Genomic DNA, 20,441 nt, shown 5'->3' with positions numbered 1-20,441 from the left:
GGTGTGAAAGAATTTTACATGTACTTTAACTAACTTATGCTGGGTGTTTGGAATATAACGAGTATAATAATTATAGAAGCAATGTACATTTTATTTTGCAGGTTATCCGAGGAGATTTAAAAATATAAAAAATGTCATTCGTATTGTGAAAAAAATAGACTAGAAAAAGAAGAACATCTTCAAAAAGGTTTCGACAGCTTGATGATGGAATCCCTTCTTCTTGCAGCTCAAGAATAAAGAAGTTGTCATTCCCAAAGTATATTGAATTCATGAAGGAAAGCCATAACCGATTAGCAGAGTTCAAAAGATCCCAAATCAATCTTCCAAGCAATGTAACATTCTATCCCTTTTCTTACTTCCCCTCCAGATGATACTCCTTAATGATGGATCTTTAAGCTGGCAATGAGAAAAAAAAAATATAGCTTACATAACAGTTCAAAATAAAGTACGTATTTATATAAATTGCTGTCAAAAAGTGAAAGTTATCAATATTTAAAAAGACTTCATAACATATATATTATTTTTATCATACTTTACAAATAAATGTAGTTATTTATTGCGAATGTTAAGAATAACATAAGTCATATAATTAAAAAATTAAATTAAACTAACTCACATTAATATGATTAGTTCAAGTTTAAGTTTCAAATATTAAATACATGTTACTTATCGGTTTGTAGTTTTTTTTATATATTTTTTTAATTTCTTTTAACAAAATATGGGAAACTAATTGAAATTTTCGAATGAATACGAGAATTTACGGAGAATTTTAACCATAAAAGTACTATAATCATACTTAAAATAATATCCACTAGCATGTTGTCATTATAGGAAACATGACCATTGTCAATTGCTACCCAACCATACGTCACAGTAAAAGAATGATTTGTTTCCAAGCACAACAAAGTTGATTCCCTTTGCACAATGGTTCAGATCTGTCAATAAATTTCTAGTTCAACTAAATTTATTTATTGACTACAGGTAATTCCTATTGTGTGTATTTCTATTGTTGAATAACTTTTTTGTTTGCGAGTCTCGTTCAATGCTAATGTTCTTTTATTACTTTGACATAAATTTTAAAATTTTAACAAACACATTTGTGGCCATAGCAAATAAATAACGCATTATGGTTCTAACTAATAGAATCGAATTTCCAAGAAACTCAATCAGACAAAAAGAAAGCTTATTTCATAAATTTCAAATATAAAGAATACAATAGAGGAATCTTTTATTTATAGGATGTGAAAGTGGCAGAAGAAATATACATTGCATCTTTACATGGTTTTAAAACTACAACTACCACCGAAACCATTTATCAAACTGCAAATATCTTCTGCAAACACAAACAATTGAATCTAACTTAAGCCTACACAGCTATTATGAATCAAATTAATGAGTTTCCACACTAGTGCTAGCAAACAATATTTTCAAACTAATTCTTTTACATGTTAAATAAACAATTCAAAATAAAACTGTATACATGTTAAGTAAACAATCACAGATCTCTCTAACACTTACACTTTCAAAAGCAATTCAGTAAACAATATTTGATCTTAAACAAATTCAAAATCAAATTTTATACCAATTTGAGGCACATACAGAACTATAGCAGATAAAAGGCTACACAACTTTTCAAGGACAGACTGACATATTAGGGAGACAAGTAAACATAGTACTCTTGAACTTACCACAAAAAGTCGGTTTCTTCGGGAAATGTAGTTCTATTTTTGGAATGTGGTTTATGTATTGCCAATCCTCTCCTGTTTCCCTCTTGCACCGCTTCTCCAGATGAGAACAATTGTATATACGTAAAGAAGACAAGTTGGTGAGGCGTTGAATGCTACTCGGCAGTGACCTCAACTCCATACAATAGTCAATGCTTAATTGTTGAAGAGAAGTGATGTCTCCCAGCCAATCCGGCAATGAAGTACATTTGCAAAATGTTATATTCAAAGTTCGTAGGGAGGGGGCACGTTGTAAGCCATACGGTAATGACGAGCTACCCGCGATTGAGACCTTCCAAAGGGTAGTTAGTTGGCTCATATTGCTTGGTAGATCCATCAACTCTGGACAATAGCGGATAGACAAACTCTCAAGACGAGCCAAATGTCCAACACCTTCAGATAAGGATTTTAATTTATGACAGTAACTAATAGACAAAGTTCGAAGAGAAGTTAGACCTTCCAACACATGTTCTGGGAAGTACTCCAAATCATTCCAATAACCAACGCGTAGGTCCTGTAGTGCATCCAACCCACTGAGTTGGTCGGGTAATACCACCGCTCCGTTAATGATTTGAATGTCCAAGGTCTTTAGACAAGTCATATTCCCCACAACCCCTTCCATAGTCACTTCGTCAATGCTTCTAGCAAGAAGTATCTCAACAGAAGGAAGACGTGGAAATTTAAGGTTGGAGACGCCAAAAATTGTTAATTGGGAAAGACGAGGGAGCATCTCTACTCCTTCATCCCTCAACAACCTCTCCAAATTTGGTAAATTCTCCACACTCAATTTCTCCAATGATGGAAATGCCTTCTCCTCCACGCCGTCATAGGTCTCACCATCTATCCACTTCACATTTTTCATTCCACTCACCACTAGCCTTTTCAAGTGTGGCAGTTTACCTAGTGGAGGAAGCTCCTCACAGTTGTCACAGTTGAAGAGCTTAACTTCCACCAAGTCTTTCAGAACTACAACACTTCTCATCCAATTTGATAACCGTCTTCCTTCATATCCATTCATCCCAAAACTCTTCAGAGTTGAGGGAGGCTCCAAGGCTTCCAATATTATCTCTGCACTAACATTATTACCTTTTGAATTAGCACTACCATCCCATGACAAGTGCAGGCGATTCAAATCCTTCTTGCTCTTCAAATTTGCTTCTTTAGCATCCCATTCGTTGGAGACGTTTTCAAGGCCTCTAATTCTCAGTGTGCCTCCAAGTTTTAAACTATGCAACTCCGCTAACCCACATCCTGGTTTTGAACCCACAACAAAAATGCTCAGTGTTCTTAGATGCCTTAACTTGCTAATTTTGGGAGGCATTTCTACTATTGAAGGACATTCAATAATCACAATATGTCTTAGATCCTGTAATTGTGTCAAGTCTTTGGGTAGTCCATAAAGATGTCTCAGATGTTGCAGTTTCAATATTTGCAATTTTGGCAAGTGACAAATTGAGTTATTTAAGCTTGCTTCCGAATTCCAACTCAAACTCAAGTATCTCAAATGTGTTAAATCCTTGAGCGGGGACAACAAAGAAGAGCTTGTTTGCAATGCTTGGAGACAATGGTTTGTTGGCACACGGCCAATACCACCAATATCAAGAAAAGTACGCAGAGATTCAACTTTCTTCAAAACAGTCATAAATCTTTGCCTGAAATCAGACACATCAACAGAAACACCAGAATTTAACAAGCTTGAATAGTGAACTCTAGTTGACAATGGGGTCAACCTTCCTTCCACAATAACCACACATTCCTCGCCCATAATAGATTGGGCAAGATCATGAAATAGATCATGCATCTTGAAAGTTGTGATCATACCAAATTCATCATACTTTGCTTCTTGAAAAAAGGATCTACTATATAATTTTTTCCACACTTTATTTCCAACATCCTCCACTTCTACATCTCCTTCGCATTTAATAAATCCATTAGCCATCCAGAGATGAATTACTTCTTCCTTTTTTATCTCCCAATCTTTGGGGAATATTGCACAAAAAGAAAAACATCTCTTCACAGACGACTTCAAATTAGAATAGCTCAATTTCAAAACACGCATAATAGAATTTTCATCACCTGTCACAGAACTACTTTCTTCTCGTATATTCCAAATTTCGCTTTTCTTTACATTTTCCCATTGGCTTACCTCACTTTCATCACGCAAACAGCTAGCCAGGGTTTTGATTGCAAGTGGCGAACCGACGCATTTCCTCATTATCTCTTTGCCGATTGTCACAAGCTCTTCGCTTTCTTCTCTGTTTGGTCCAAACGCATGGTGTTTGAACAATGACCAACTGTCATCTTCTGATAACGCTGTCAAACGGTAAGCAGAATGTGTTCCCATGATGGAGACAACTTCCTCAAGTCGAGTAGTGACCAAAATGGTAGCTCCTTTGGCTCCCCTTGCACACTGCAACTTCCCCTTCAACTCCTTCCATTTCTCTTGATCTTCATTCCACACATCATCAAGAACAAGTAAATACCTCTTGTTGTGCAATGCTTCTTCAACCTTTTTCCGCATTGCTTCTAAGCTATTGAGATTGGGATTTTGTCCAGTGATACATTCTATGATGGATTGTAGTATTGCCTTAGTGTTGAAATCATCAGAAACACAGACCCAAATTGTCAAGTCAAAATGTTTGCATACCCTGTCATCATTGAAGACCTGCTTCGCAAGTGTTGTTTTGCCAAGCCCACCCATGCCAACTATGGGATAGATGGAGAGGTCTTCACTGTCACTAGCATCTTCTAAAAGAAACTTCAAAATTTGCTCTCGACCCTGGTCTCTGCCATAGACTATAGGTTCTGTAATGTCAGAACTAGTTTTGCGCCAATCATCATCATCAACGGCTTGCTTTTCTGTGACACTCTCACGTAATTCAAAAGTGAGCCTTTCTTCATGAATGCTGTGAAATCTCTGGGTGATGTCTCTCATCCTCTTTCCGATATGAAAACGGAAGAGAATGTCCTTAGGATGGAGACGGGATAGGCGTGAAGTATGACCATCAACAGAGTGCATCTTTGTGGAGTGAATTGAACATTCATCCAAGATATCATCAAGCACATATGCTGCATCTGTGAGTTTCTGCAGCCAATCCTTCACTGCATAGCTTGTTATTTGTTTTCTCTCAGCGTCTCTGAGAACAGCACGGATTGCTTTCAGATTGCTGGAAAGCTTCTTAGTCTGCTCATCAACACCCCAGTAAATTGCAAGTTGGTCTTTGACTAGAGATCCCAAATTTTCAATCACGCTTTCCACTAAAGCATCGGCCATAGGAAAAGACAATAGCCAGAATGAAGGAAATGTTGGAGAAGAGAGGAAGATAAGAGTGAAGAAGAAGTTCTCTGGAAATATCTGCTGATGCTTTAAATGAATGATTGAGATGCTACAGTCTTCACCCACAGAACCTTATGTGATGACTGAAGAAACTTGAATAAACTTAGGCTAAAGAATAAATGAAAAGTAATAAGAATCTCATCTATTTTCTAAAATTATCATTCAACGGTATTATGTTCCGAAAATACCTCAAACTGGTTTCCACCTACACAAACTATTTCTATCTTCTAAACCTAAGAAAACATGGATGAGTTAAAGGTTAAAACTGAAAATTACAAAAGAATTTGTTTAGAAATATTTGTTACAGTGATTTGAAAGTGAATTAGTTTTTTTTAATTGATTGGTGCTGGTTTTATGCAAAATAATTGAGAAGAGAGAGAGAGAGGGTGTGTGGCGACACAAAAGTGAATAAATAAAATGCCACTTGCTTGTTTGACAGCTGTAAATGAATGATTGACATGGTACAGCCTTCACCGACAAATCTGTGTGATGCTAGAACGGCCTATTTATCATGTAAGAGATAAACCGGAAAAAAAATAAACCAAAACTTCAAGAAGATTTGACTAAAAAATAAATGAAAAATAATATGAATCTTATTCATTTTTTAACATTATTATTTAATTGTGTTATATTAGGAAAACACTTCAAACCAGACAAAGAGGAAAATGTGGCAAATATCTAAAAGAAATTATTACTAAAACCTCTTAATTATATAAAATTAGGAATGCCAATGCATGCTGGCTCAGTCCATTTAGATTCAACCTACATAAGATCTGTACATTTTAGGTTGGTTCACCCCGCACAATTTATGCGAGCTGCAATAACTGGCCCGTCCCATCTCGCACTTGGCGCGCTTGTGGGCACATTTTTTTTTTATGATAGAACTTTCAATGTTTAAAAATTGAAAAACTTAGTTTACAAAATTAAGTAAAGACTTTGGGGAGTTGGATGATAATCTGATAATTCAACATTTTCATCATATTCATATTCATACTATGACATATACAATGTATTCTTTAAATTTTAGCACATAAAAAATACATAATACTTGTCTTTTCCAGTTATACAAGAAATTGAGACGTTAATGCAAGAAATCATAAGAAAAGTAATTAATATACATAAGTGTAAGTTTTTTTTATGCGGGCTTGCAGGTCAGCTGACGCGGGTCGTGAGCTGGCCACGCGGACTGCAGACTTATGCGGGTCGGGCCACTACGGGCTCACTACCTTGGCCCGTCCCGCGTTTTTTCCGCAGACCGATCTGACGGACTAGGCCCTAATTGTCACCCCTATATAAAATTAGTATTTATATCGTAAAAGTAGTTATTAAAATATTATATAAACAATTATTATTTTATTAAAAATTAGAATTAATGTTTTTTCTGTAATAAGATTTTGTTAGAGAAATTATTAATTAGCATAATTTTGTATAACATGAGATTTTTTTATATAATAAGTGTTGAATTCTCTAATTCAAGCATATAAATACTATATTACATTATACTAAAAGTAAAATAAATTGAAATACAATTTATATATAAAATTGTTTAAAAATTTTCAAAAGAAAAATATAAGTCTAAACATTAGTTATTTATATATAATTATTCAGCCACATAGACATATTTTCTTCTTCCTTGCACTAAATCAACTCTAGAGTCTTTAACTGCTCGTTATTTAGGTGATCGTTGCAAAAGAAAACAGACAAAAAACAATAAAAGACAAAAGAAAGGATAAGTTAATGACTTATAAAGAATTAACTAATTTCATAAAACAAAGGCATAAGTCATACACAAACAATCAGCTATTTACATACATACAAATATCTAAAAGTAAGACTCAATTGATTTGTATACATGCATTGAGGTTGGATCCAGACAGTTGTGCACTTATAATGATATTTCATGCTTTGCAGAGCGACAGATGATAAGTAAAACTACCACATACAAGATTAGTCTATTAATACCTTTGGTCAAAGAAAAACTCCTAGGCTAGGACTTTCTACTCCTCTCACCACATACCTCATTCCTCTCTATATTAGAATTTGAATGATTATTAGAACATCAGGATAACTACCAAGATAATCTCCACTTTAATGCATACACTACCATAATTTATAACTATTTCTCCTTGAATTAGTATTAACACATCGCAATATCATATCATATACTAATCATTTCGACAGCTTGATGATGGAATCCCTTCTTCTTGCAGCTCAAGAATAAAGAAGTTGTCATTCCCAAAGTATATTGAATTCATGAAGGAAAGCCATAACCGATTAGCAGAGTTCAAAAGATCCCAAATCAATCTTCCAAGCAATGTAACATTCTATCCCTTTTCTTACTTCCCCTCCAGATGATACCCCTTAATGATGGATCTTTAAGCTGGCAATGAGAAAAAAAAATATAGCTTACATAACAGTTCAAAATAAAGTACGTATTTATATAAATTGCTGTCAAAAAGTGAAAGTTATCAATATTTAAAAAGACTTCATAACATATATATTATTTTTATCATACTTTACAAATAAATGTAGTTATTTATTGCGAATGTTAAGAATAACATGAGTCATATAATTAAAAAATTAAATTAAACTAACTCACATTAATATGATTAGTTCAAGTTTAAGTTTCAAATATTAAATACATGTTACTTATCCGTTTGTAGTTTTTTTTTTATATTTTTTAAAATTTCTTTTAACAAAATATGGGAAACTAATTGAAATTTTCGAATGAATACGAGAATTTACGGAGAATTTTAACCATAAAAGTACTATAATCATACTTAAAATAATATCCACTAGCATGTTGTCATTATAGGAAACATGACCATTGTCAATTGCTACCCAACCATACGTCACAGTAAAAGAATGATTTGTTTCCAAGCACAACAAAGTTGATTCCCTTTGCACAATGGTTCAGATCTGTCAATAAATTTCTAGTTCAACTAAATTTATTTATTGACTACAGGTAATTCTTATTGTGTGTATTTCTATTGTTGAATAATTTTTTTTTGCGAGTCTCGTTCAATGGTAATGTTCTTTTATTACTTTGACATAAATTTTAAAATTTTAACAAACACATTTGTGGCCACAAGAGCCATAGCAAATAAATAACGCATTATGGTTCTAACTAATAGAATCGAATTTCCAAGAAACTCAATCAGACAAAAAAAGCTTATTTCATAAATTTCAAATATAAAGAATACAATAGAGGAATCTTTTATTTATAGGATGTGAAAGTGGCAGAAGAAATACATAATTGCATCTTTACATGGTTTTAAAACTACATATATATACAACGCTATACTATACAGCAGATAAAAATTTCAAATCACAAATCTCTCTTACCATTTACACTTTCAAAAACAATTCAGTAAACAATATTTGATCTTAAATTCAAAGTTAAATTTTATACCAATTTGAGGCACATACAGAACTATAGCAGATAAAAATTTGAAGTCTCTTTGGAAAATGCCATCATTGACTACATACATAGAGAACAAAATTACAGAAAAATTAAAAGAATGATGCATACCAAAGGACTGATCTTATTAGAATAACTGCTAAGCTTATTCATAGCATAACGACTGCATCCAGAGCAACAACATGGACTTCAGAAAAATCCTGAGGTGTGGAGAAAAATGGGGTTAAAGAAAGAATACAAATGATTTTATATCAGGCATTATACCACATAGAAATTGCATATAAAAAAACTACTTTCCTTTTACTACTTTATCTGGACACAAACATTAGTGACTAAGTTGAATCCTAAGCTACACTGTAAGCAATCAGAAATTGGTAAAGTACGTGCTAAACATCAGCCATAAAACTGGGGAATACTCAAACCTTGTTTTATCATTCAATATATACACTGCAAAAAAGGCTACATAGCTTTTCAAGGACAGACTGACATATTAGGCAGAGAAGTAAATAGAACACTCTTGAACTTACCAGAAAATGACGGTTTCATCTGGAAATGTAGACCCAATCGTGGAATGTGGTTTATGTATTGCCAATCCTCTCCTGATTCCCTTTTGCACCGCTTCTCCAGATGAGGACAGTTGCGTATACTTAAAGAAGACAAGTTGGTGAGGCGTTGAATGCTACTCGGCAGTGACCTCAACTCCCAACAGTTCACAATGCTTAATTCTTGAAGAGAAGTGATGTCTCCCAGCCAGTCCGGTAATGAAGCACACTTGCAACTCCATATATACAAAGAACGTAGGGAGGGGACACGTTCTAAGCCATCCGGTAATGTGGAGCCACCCGCGATTGAGACCTTCCAAAGGGTAGTTAGTTGGCTCATATTACTTGGTAGATCCATCAACTCTGGACAATAGCGGATAGACAAACTCTCAAGACGAGCCAAATGTCCAACACCTTCAGACAAGGATTTTAATTTCTTACAGAAATGAATGTCCAAATTTCGAAGAGAAGTTAGACCTTCCAACACATGTTCTGGGAAGTACTCCAAATCATCCCAATAACCAACGCGTAGGTCCTGTAGTGCACCCAACCCACTGAGTTGGTCGGGTAATACCACCGCTCCGTCAATGATTTGAATGTCCAAGGTCTTTAGACAAGTCATATTCCCCACAACCCCTTCCATAAAGGAAGTCACTTCGTCAATGCTTCTAGTAAGAAGTATCTCAACAGAAGGAAGACGTGGAAATTTAAGGTTGGAGACGCCAAAAATATTTAATTGGGAAAGACGAGGGAGCATCTCTACTCCTTCATCCCTCAACAACCTCTCCAAATTTGGTAAATTCTCCACACTCAATTTCTCCAATGATGGAAAGGCCTTCTCCTCCACACCTTCATACGTCTCACCGTCTATCCACTTCACATTTTTCATTCCACTCACCTCTAGCTTTTTCAAGTGTGGCAGTTTACCTAGTGGAGGAAGCTCCTCACAGTCGTCACAGTCCAAAAGTATAACTTCCACCAAGTCTCTCAGAACTATAACACTTCTCATCCAACTCGATAATTGTCTTCCTTCATATCCATTCATCCCAAAACTATGAATGGATATGAAGGTATTTGACACCACTTCTATACCAAAACCTTAAAGCAACGGTTATGGGTCTTTATTCTTATATAGTGTTTATCTTTGTTATTCAATCCAATGTGAGACTTTTTTGACTAACACTTGGACTATTCCCAACACATCCTCACAAATTATATATAGATTTATTCATTGAGTAATGTCTTCATCAATTACATACAAATTTATTCCGTATGTAATATTACATACGAAATTTTTTCGTATGTAAAATTACCGATGCCTATTTTACATACAGATTCTTTTTCATATGTAATCTGTCAGAATTATTCAATTACATACGAATTTAGGACTTTACATACAGATTTTGTCCATATAAAAACTGAATTTTTTTTAGTGTTAATGGTAAAAAAAACAATATATCTTGTATAATATCTTATAAATTTAGATTAACTTAAGTATAAATAATGTCTTTTAAATAAATAATTGATGAGGATTTGAAACTCTCTTAAAGGGCTAAGTAAACCTCAACCATTTCTTTCTATGATTTGTGATTTGAAATCGCCATAATAACCTTTTATTTTTGTTTGAGCTATCAGATAACTTTATTTTCCTGCACATCTCTTTTAAAATAAATGACAAAATCCTTCTTTTTCAGTCATCGAAAAATAATAAATACATAAAAAAAAACAAATACAAAATCTATATATGGCTAAACTTATAATCAAGATATGGAAAAGTCTGCAAAGTTGAATACATAAGTTATATCTAAAAGGAATAATATTCCATGAGTCAATATAAAATTATATGTATCTAATATTTCATTTTCTTAAAATAAAAGACAAATATTCCCTTTGTTATTACTAAATATTTTCCTCCTTATTATGGCCACTTCATAGATCAAGCACCTAAAACATAAATGTTAATTGTAATTAGAAATACTAAAATGATATCGCATATGCTACATGAAAAACTTAAGAAAAAGCAAGCCTTTTTACGTTAATTCTATTTATCATTTGTGAAAATTTTATGAGACTTTAAAAGGATCACGAAAAGAAAGAAACAGAGTCATTGAAATCACCTAAACAAACTGATAAATTTCATACAGTTTTAGTACCAAAGCCATACTACTACCCATGTGAAGGCACTGACAAAGGTCACAGGCAGAAGAAATATATTACTACTACCAACAAAAATCATTTGTTAAATTGCAAGTATCTACTCATAGCACAAATTAGTAGATAGATCCTTGTAGGGTTGCAAAGTTAATCCTACAAAGTTACACAGTTATTTTGAATCAACTTAATGAGTTTCCACACTAGTTTAGTGACCATTTTTTTTTTAAATCAATTTTTTATACATGTTTCATTAACAATTCAAAATAAAATTTTATGCATGCTAAGTAAACAATTCAGCAAACAATATTTTATCCTAAACAAATTCAAAATCAAATAGGCACATACGACACTAGGAGATACAAATTTGAAATTTCTTTGAAAAATACGATCAATGACTACTTAGAGAACAAAAGAACAGAAAAATTAAAGAATGATGCATCCCACCCAGAGGCTTGATCTTATTAGAATCACTGATAAGATTATTCATAACATCACTCAGCAACCTTATAGGGACTTTGGCAAAATCCTGAGGTGAGGGGAATAAAAGAGGTTAAAGAAAGAACACAAATGATTTTACATCTCCTACGAAATTTCATATAGAAAAATTGATGACAACAAAAGTTACTGACTAAGCTGAATCTAAGATGCATTGAAAATTAGTTCCAATCGTGGAATGTGGTTTATGTATTGCCAATCCTTGCTCAGTATAATAAAAAATTATACATGTGATTAAAATTACAATTATGCATAAAAGAATATAATCCGATGAAAATTGATTTGACTAAAATTTAGGAGTCAGTGTTGAAGAAGATTCTGTGAGAAATATAAGTTATCCACCTTATCTACGGAACCAATCATCTTCAGAGTTATGACTTCCTGTATACGAGAAATGTTATATAAAAAAACAAGTCAGCAATGTGATAAATTTGAACACAAAAATCATATTCAAAGAAAAATTGACAAATATAAAAGTTTAGCCAATGTGAGATTTGAACTGAAATATAAGATTCGGGTGTTGATTTATATACTGAGGAGCTAGCCAAATTAGAAGACTGAAAAAGAGGTCAGGTCCCTGAGATGCATAAACAAAATAAAACTGTATACATGTTAAGTAAACAATCACAAATCTCTCTACCACTTATACTTTCAAAAGCAATTCAGTAAACAATATTTGATCTTAAGCAAATTCAAAATAAAAATTTTATACCAATTTGACGTACATGCAACGCAATAGCAGATAAAAAATTTGAAATCTCTTTGGGAGGTACCACCAATGACTACATAGAGAACAAAAGCATAGAAAAATTATAAGAATGATGCATACCTTTGAATCACTGCTATGCTTATTCATAGCATGCAATCCAGATAAGCAACAACAAGAACTTCATTAAAATCCTGAGGCGAGGAGAAAAAAAAGAGGTTAGATAGAATACAAATGATTTAATAGCAGGCATTATATCACCTAGAAATTCCATATAAAAAAATGGATATCCTTCAACTGCTCTATCTGAGCACAGACATTACTGACTAAGCTGAAACTTAGAGATACATTGTATGAAATCAGAACTTGGTACAATAGTGCCAAACATCAAGCATAAAACACGGGAATACCGAAACCTTGTTTAATTATTGAATAGAACAATGATATTTTTACCACTAAATTTTAACAACTTTCTCTTACAACAACGTAAATTGTTAATTTTTAAATGATTTTTAAATATTAAAAATAAAAAAATAAAATAAATAAAAAATTACTTAAAGATGCCATGTAAAGTTTTGAAGAGAAAGGTGTGAAAATTTAATAATAAAAAATCATTTTCCTATTCGATATACACACTCCGAAAAAGGCTACACAATTTTCAAGGAGAGACTGACAGACTAGGGAGAGAAGTAAGCGCAACACTATTGAACTTACCATAAAAAGTGGGTTTCATCATGAAAATAGTTTTATATCTGGAATGTGGTTTATGTATTGCCAATCCTCTCCTGTTTCCCTCTTGCACCGCTTCTCCAGATGAGGACATCCGAGTATGATTAAATGAGACAAGTTGGTGAGGCGTTGAATGCTACTCGGCAGTGACCTCAACTCCCAACAGTTCACAATGTATAATTGTTGAAGAGAAGTGATGTCTCCAAGCCAGTCCGGCAATGAAGTAGAGTTGCAATCGAATATACACAATCAAACCTTGTTTATATTCAATATATACACCGCGCAAAAGGGTACACAATATTTTCAAGGACAGAGTGAAACATTACGGAAAGAAGTACGAAAAACACTCTTTAATTCATCACAAAACGTCGGTTTCCACGTCAAATGTAGTTCTATTTTTGGAACGTGGTTTATGTATTGCCAATCTTCCCCTGTTTCCCTCTTGCACCGCTTCTCCAGATGAGAACAATTGTATATACGTAAAGAAGACAAGTTGGTGAGGCGTTGAATGCTACTCGGCAATGACCTCAACTCCATACAATAGTCAATGCTTAATTGTTGAAGAGAAGTGATGTCTCCCAGCCAATCCGGCAATGAAGTAGAGTTGCAATTGAATATATACAAAGAACGTAGGGAGGGGACACGTTGTAAGCCTTCTGGTAATGTGGAGCAATACAGGATTGACACGTCTCGAAGGGCAGTTAGTTGGCTCATATTGCTTGGTAGAACCATCAACTCTGGACATTCTCTGATCGTCAATCTCTCAAGACATGCCAAATGTCGAACACCTTCAGACAAGGATTTTAATTTCTTACAGTGACGAATCTCCAAAGTTCGAAGAGAAGTTAGACCTTCCAACACATGTTCTGGGAAATACTCCACATCATACCAATATCTAATGTCAAGGTACTCTAATGCATCGAGCATGCCGAGTTGGTCAGGTAGTGTCTTTACTCCTTTAATCGATGAAATCTTCAGGGTCTTTAGACAAGGCGTATTCCCCACAACCCTTTCCACATCGTCAATGCTTTCAACATCAAGTTTCTCAACAGAAGGAAGACGTGGGAATTTAAAGTTGGAGACCTTTTTAATTGTTAATTGGGAAAGACGAGGGAGCATCTCTACTCCTTCATCCCTCAACAACCTCTCCAAATTTGGTAAATTCTTCAGAATCAATTCCTCCAACGATGGAAATGCCTTCTCCTCCACGCCCTCATACGTCTCACCATCTATGCACTTCACATTTTTCATTCCACTCACTTCTAGCCTTTTCAGGTGTGGTAGTTTACCAAGAGGAGGAAGCTCCTCACAGTTGTCACAGTCCAAGAGCTTAACTTCCACCAAGTCTCTTAGAGTGACTGGACTTCTCATCCAACTCGATAACTGTCTTCCCTGATACCCTTTTATATGAAAACTCTTCAGAGTTGAGGGAGGTTCCAGGGCTTCCAGTACTATTTCTTCACTAACAGTACTACCTCTTGAATTAGCATTACCATCCCATGACAAGTATAGGATATTTAAGTCCTTCTTATCAATCAAGTTTGCTTGTTTAGCATCCCATTCACTAGAGACGTTCTTAAGGCCTCTAATACTCAGCTCGCCTCCCAGATTTAAGCTATGTAACTCTGCTAAACCACACCCTGGCTTTGAACCCACACTGAAAAAGCTCAGTGTTCTTAGATGCCTTAACTTGCCAATATTTGCAGGCATCTCTTGTAGTAAAGCACAATAATTAATCACAATATGCCTCAGATCCTGTAATTGTGTCAAGTCTTTAGGCAACTCAGAGATTTGAGGGTAATATTCCAATTTCAATGTTTGCAATTTTGGCAATTCACAAATTGTATTATCCAAGATTGCAACTGAGCTCCAACTCAAACTCAAGTATCTCAAATGTCTTACGTCATTCAGTCGAGAAAACAGAGAAGATGTTGTGCATAATGCTCGTAGACAATTGTTTGATGGCAACTGACCCATAGTACCAAAATTAAGAAAAGTTCGCAGGGATTCAACTTTCTTGAAAGCAGTCATGAATTGCATGGAAGCAGGCATATCAACATACTCATTAAAATTTGCTAAATAGTGAACTCTAGTTGACAACGGAGTCCAGCTTCCTTTTTCAATAACCATACATTCTTCACCCATAATAGACTGGGCAAGATCATGAAATAGATCATGCATCTTGAAACTTCTAATTATACCAAACTCATCGGACTTTGCCTCTTCAAAAAATGATCTACGGTATAATTTTTTCCACACTTTATCTCCGACATCTTCCACTTCTACATGTCCTTCGCATTTAATAAATCCATTAGCCATCCAGAGATGAATTATTTGTTCCTTGTTTATATGAAAATCTTTGGGGAAAATTGCACAAAAAGAAAAACATCTCCTCATAGACAACTCCAAATTAGAATAACTCAGTTTCAAGACACGCATAATAGAATTTTCCCCATCTGTCATAGAACTAATATCCCAAATCTCACTCTGTTTTACATTTTCCCATTGTCTTACCTCACTTTCATCACGCAAAAGACTTCCCAGTGTTTTGATTGCAAGTGGCAACCCAATGCATTTTCTCACTATCTCTTTGCCAATTGCCACGAGCTCTTCTATTTCTTCTCTGTTTGGTCCAAAAGCAAGGTATTTGAACAACGATCAACTGTCGTCTTCTGATAATTTTTTTAAATGGTAAGCAGGTTGCGTCTGCATGGTGGAAGCAACTTCCTCGAGTCGAGTAGTGACCAAAACGGTAGCTCCTTTTGCTGCCCTTGCGCACTGCAACTTTCCCTTCAACTGCTCCCATTTCTCTTGATCTTCATTCCACACATCATCAAGAACAAGTAAATACCTCATACCATGCAACACTTCTTCAACCTTTTTCCGCATTGCTTCTAAGCTATTGAGATTGGGATTTTTTCCGGTGATACATTCCATGATGGATTGTAGTATTGTCTTGGTGTTGAAATCATCAGAAACACAAACCCAAATTGTCAAGTCAAAATGTTTGCATACCCTGTGATCATTGAAAACCTGCTTGGCTAATGTTGTTTTTCCAAGTCCACCCATACCAACTATGGGATAGATAGAGAGGTCTTCACTGTTACTAGCATCTTCCAGAAGAAACTTCACAATTTGCTCACGATCGTGGTCTCTTCCATAAACTACAGGTTCTGTAATGTCAGAGCTAGTTTGGCGCCAATCGTCATCCACTGTTTGCACCACCTCTGTGACACCAGGTTCTAAATTAAACTTGCTCTTTTCTTCATGAATGTCATGAAATCTTTGGGTGATGTCTTCCATCCTCTTGCCAATATTGAAACGAAAGAGAATGTCACTGGGATGGAGACGGGATAGGCATGAAATATGTCCATCATCAGAGTGCATCTTTGTGAAGTGAATCGAACATTCATCCAAGATATCATCAAGCACATACGCTGCATCTGTGAGTTTCTGCAGCCAATCCTTCACAGCATGGCTTGTTATTTGCTTTCTCTCCGCATCTCTGAGGACAGCACGAATTGCGCTGAGATTGCTTGAAAGCTTTAAAGTCTGTTTGTCAACACCCCAAAACGTTGCAAGTTGGTCTTGGCCAAAAGATTGCAAGTTTTGAATCACAATTCCCAACAAAGCCTCAGCCATGTGCAGAAAGAAGAGGTTTTTTGAATGATTCTAGCTGTGGAGAAGGGAGTACAGGGAAAAGTGTTAATTAATAGTGACTGGATCAGAATTTCATTGGAAGGATTTTGTGGTGATAGTAGAATGATCAGTTTTCATTAACTACACCTCATTTATTTAAATTGACAATTGGTGGCCATGGCAAGAAATATAGCGCAGAAGTTGTTTTCTTCCTTCCAAAGTGGCTCCTCTTTGCTTTGTTGAGGAAGAGTGTTCATATGAAGAGTCAAGTCAAACCAACCATATAAATTACATAGCAACTTCCTCTCATCCTTCCTTCCTTTGCACTCCACCGACAAGTCCACTCTCTCTTTCATTTGTGCTCAAATTTCACAACTTTTTCCATTTCCACACGACGTTTATCACTTATGTCGACAATGTTTTATGAAATAAAAATACAGAATTAGTGAAACTTGTAGTAGATACAATAAAGATATTAAAATTAGGGAATATTTATGTTTAGAGATACTCCCAATTTAAAATATGTTGAACTAACAGGTCACTATCTAAAACTCATTTAAAATTTAAAACTCCTTGGGATTCGCAGTGAAATTTAACTCCATATGGGAAGCGTTTTAGTAACAAGTTGTCTAGCAATCTTATTCATTAAACCATTGTCATTGAAATAATTTAATTTAACTGTCTTTAGAAACCATATCCCAAGATCATGTTCAAATATTGACTCTTGTTTATGGTATTGGACCTGTTTGCATGTTGTGCTCTCATGACCCAACAGTGAAAAAGTTGCCTTGCGTTAACATATTTTGCACTCTCCTGTGGTCGTTCCCATTTTTTAAAATACTGTGTTATCAGTGTTATTCACTTCAACTTTTCTTATACCTTAATGTCAAGAATATGTACCGTAAGACTGGATCAACAAGCAGAAGTTTAACAAGCATTGATTAATTAAGGAATGAGAGAAGTTCCTGTTTCCCTGTGGGGGTACTATGCTTCCTAATGGTGTTGGTGAAAATGTTGATATGATGCAAGAACTAATCCCAGAAATGAAAGATGGGACAGTGAGAACTGCCATTGGTACTGGTTGTGGGGTGAATTTTATCAATTGAACAGAATTCATGTCTATTTATGCTATTCAATTTAGGACGTTGCACTTAATGTGTGAAGCCAGCACATATTATGATTATGTTTCCCTTGGTTGATTGGTGATCAATGATAATTCTCCACTTACGTGTATGTTATTTTGGATGTTTAGTCTTCAAGAATCAACATTGTTGATACATTTTCTTTAATCAATTGAAGAGTGAAGAACCTTACTTAATTTTCCTTGTGTGTCTCTTATGACTTCATTCGTATGGTACCAGAGCTTGAGAGCTTTACAAATTTCATTTTTCATGGTACGAGGAATATCAGGTTCAGATAATAATGTTGGTGAAAATCTTCATCTACCACAAGATCCAATGTCAAACCTACTTAGTTTTTATTACATTCATCTGGAAGAAAAAAATCTTTACATATGAGAAGTGTCTTCCTTGCTTCTTTACTCTCGAGTAATAAGTTCAAGTTTGTTCATGGATCTTTGTCATTGCTTTATGCATTTATCCGACAAACCTTCGATGCTTGGAGTGTCGTAACAATTTAGTTTATCTTGTATTCTCAATTTAGTTGATTAAATTGTTTTACATTCAAATTGTAGACTAATTATCCTCTGTACGAGATTTGTATCCAACAAAAAGATCAAATTTATTCATATCGGAAGACATAGTAGAACGATAACACAAGCACCTAAAAATCTTCAGGTGTGAAATGACAAGAACTTCATCATAAAGAGTTTGAAATGGTGATTATGACCCCAAAATTTGAGTAGGTACTTGGTTCAACAAATCACCAACTTTCACTCTCCAAAATATTTTCTGTAAATTTCTCCGAAAATGTATATGACTTTAACAATGTAAAAATAGTTTTATGTCTTCTTTTTACTTTTCTACTTTTTTGAGGAGTTCAACACATGAGGTTTGATGGAGAGTACTTTGTTCCTAATAAAATGAATGTAACAATAAATCAGTTCCATTATCATTTCTGATAACTTTATTCTTGTTAAATTTCCTTTCAATTATGCTATGGAATATTCTCTCAAACAATTTTCTATTTCAAATTTATGTTTCAGCAAAAACATCCAAATATATCTGATAGATGGTAAGAAAATATCTTTGATGATTGATGGTTTGAATCTTATAAGGTTCCCAAATGTTCAAGTGGATTATATCAAAAGATTGATGTACATGAGAAGTGATAATATAGAAAGATATTTTTCCTTGTTCAGTATGATGACAAATTTTACATATTGATTAAAATTGAAATTATGCTTAAAAGAATACATTCTGGACAAATAATCTAGCTTAGGTATTTTGAGACTTACTAGAAGAGAAGTCATCTCTCCCACCCATTCATTCTAAAACTCTTCAGAGTTGAGGGAGGTTGCAGGGCTTCCAGTACTCTCTCTAGACTAACATTACTATCTCCTGAATTAACATTACCATCCCATGACAAATGCAGGATATTCAAGTCCTTCTTACCAATCAAATTTGCTTGTTTAGCATCCCATTCATTAGGAACGTTATCAAGGCCTTTGATTCTCAGCGTGCATCCTAGCTTTAAGCTGTGCAACTCTGTTAACCCACACCCTGACTTTGAACCTACAACAAAAAGGCTCAGTGTTCTTAGATGCCTTAATTTGCTAATTTTGGGAGGCCTTTTTACTATTGCAGGACATCCATTAATCACAATATGTCTTAGATCCTGTAATTGTGTCAAGTCTTTGGTAGTCCATAAAGATTTCTCAAATGTTGCAGTTTCAATATTTGCAATTTTGGCAAGTGACAAATTAAGTGATTTAAGCTTGCTTTCAAACTATCACTCAAACTCAAATAAAATAAGTTATTTAACCTTTCTTTCCAACTATCACTCAAACTCAAATATCTCAAATATGCTAAATTCTTGAATGGGGACAACATAGAAGGTATTGTGCACAATGCTCCGAGACAATGGTTTGATGGCACCGGACCAATATAACTAAAATCAAGATCAACAAAAGTCCGCAAGGATTCAACTTACTTCAAAGCAGTCATGAATCCTTACTTGAAAGCAGTCACATCATCAGATAAATCAAAATTTAAGAAGCTTGAATAGTGAACTTTACTTGACAACGGAGTCGACCTCGCTTTCACAATGACCACACATTCCTCACCCACAATAGATTGAGCAAGATCATGAAATAGATCATGCATCTTGAAACTTGTGATCATGCCAAACTCATCATACTTTGCTTCTTGAAAAAATGATCTACGATATAATTTTTTCCACACTTTATTTCCAACATGCTCCACTTCTACGTTTCCTTCACTTTTAATAAATCCATTAGCCATCCAGAGATGAATTAGTTCTTCTTTTTCTATCTCAAAATCTTTGGGGAATATTGCACAAAAAGAAAAGCATCTCCTTAGAGAGGACTCCAAATTAGAATAGCTCAATTTCAAAACACGCATAATAGAATTTTCCTCATCTATTAAAAAACTACTTTCATTCTGAATATCCCAAATCTCACTTTCCTTTATATTTTCCCATTGTCTTACCTCACTCTCATCATACAAACTGTTGACAAACAAGTCTCTCTAGATAAACACTCTTTGTATTCAGA

At 34.6% G+C, this 20,441-nt stretch overlaps 5 protein-coding genes across 5 annotated transcripts in view; all 5 read right to left on the bottom strand.

Annotated features, from left to right (window-relative positions):
- The window catches only part of LOC114174695 (putative disease resistance protein RGA4), a 38,673-nt gene that overhangs the window by 7,485 nt on the left and 10,747 nt on the right, over positions 1-20,441 (bottom strand). The window contains exons 2-3 of the mRNA XM_028059522.1: positions 13,094-13,363; positions 12,503-12,573 (exon numbers count right to left, since the gene is read on the bottom strand). The gene's annotated coding sequence lies outside the window, so the exon portion shown is untranslated. The remainder of the gene's footprint in view (positions 1-12,502; positions 12,574-13,093; positions 13,364-20,441) is intronic.
- On the bottom strand, positions 23-5,309 carry LOC114174696 (putative disease resistance protein RGA4). Its single transcript, XM_028059523.1, has 2 exons — positions 1,689-5,309; positions 23-396 (listed from the first exon to the last, which is right to left on the bottom strand). Exons 1-2 carry the CDS (start codon positions 4,996-4,998, stop codon positions 392-394), a joined length of 3,315 nt encoding a protein of 1,104 aa, XP_027915324.1. The 5' UTR covers positions 4,999-5,309; the 3' UTR covers positions 23-391.
- Positions 8,488-10,069, bottom strand: LOC114174602 (putative disease resistance protein RGA1). The gene is made up of 2 exons (XM_028059433.1): positions 9,010-10,069; positions 8,488-8,682 (listed from the first exon to the last, which is right to left on the bottom strand). The coding sequence occupies exons 1-2, from the start codon at positions 10,067-10,069 to the stop codon at positions 8,672-8,674; spliced, it is 1,071 nt and encodes a 356-aa protein (XP_027915234.1). The 3' UTR covers positions 8,488-8,671.
- On the bottom strand, positions 13,412-15,427 carry LOC114174601 (putative disease resistance protein RGA4). The gene has a single exon (XM_028059432.1). The coding sequence runs from the start codon at positions 15,425-15,427 to the stop codon at positions 13,412-13,414; it is 2,016 nt and encodes a 671-aa protein (XP_027915233.1).
- On the bottom strand, positions 15,767-16,750 carry LOC114174600 (putative disease resistance protein RGA3). The gene has a single exon (XM_028059431.1). It carries the CDS (start codon positions 16,748-16,750, stop codon positions 15,767-15,769), a length of 984 nt encoding a protein of 327 aa, XP_027915232.1.

Source organism: Vigna unguiculata, chromosome 2, assembly GCF_004118075.2.
Source record: "Vigna unguiculata cultivar IT97K-499-35 chromosome 2, ASM411807v1, whole genome shotgun sequence".
Lineage (NCBI taxonomy): Eukaryota > Viridiplantae > Streptophyta > Magnoliopsida > Fabales > Fabaceae > Vigna > Vigna unguiculata.
Note: the sequence above shows the minus strand (reverse complement) of the source record. Positions and strands in the feature narration are given on the sequence as shown.

Coding starts and splice junctions, on each gene's coding strand:
- LOC114174696 (XM_028059523.1), bottom strand. CDS start 4,998: ATGGCCGATGCTTTAGTGGAAAGCGTGATTGAAAATTTGGGATCTCTA.
- LOC114174602 (XM_028059433.1), bottom strand. CDS start 10,069: ATGAATGGATATGAAGGAAGACAATTATCGAGTTGGATGAGAAGTGTT.
- LOC114174601 (XM_028059432.1), bottom strand. CDS start 15,427: ATGGCTAATGGATTTATTAAATGCGAAGGACATGTAGAAGTGGAAGAT.
- LOC114174600 (XM_028059431.1), bottom strand. CDS start 16,750: ATGGCTGAGGCTTTGTTGGGAATTGTGATTCAAAACTTGCAATCTTTT.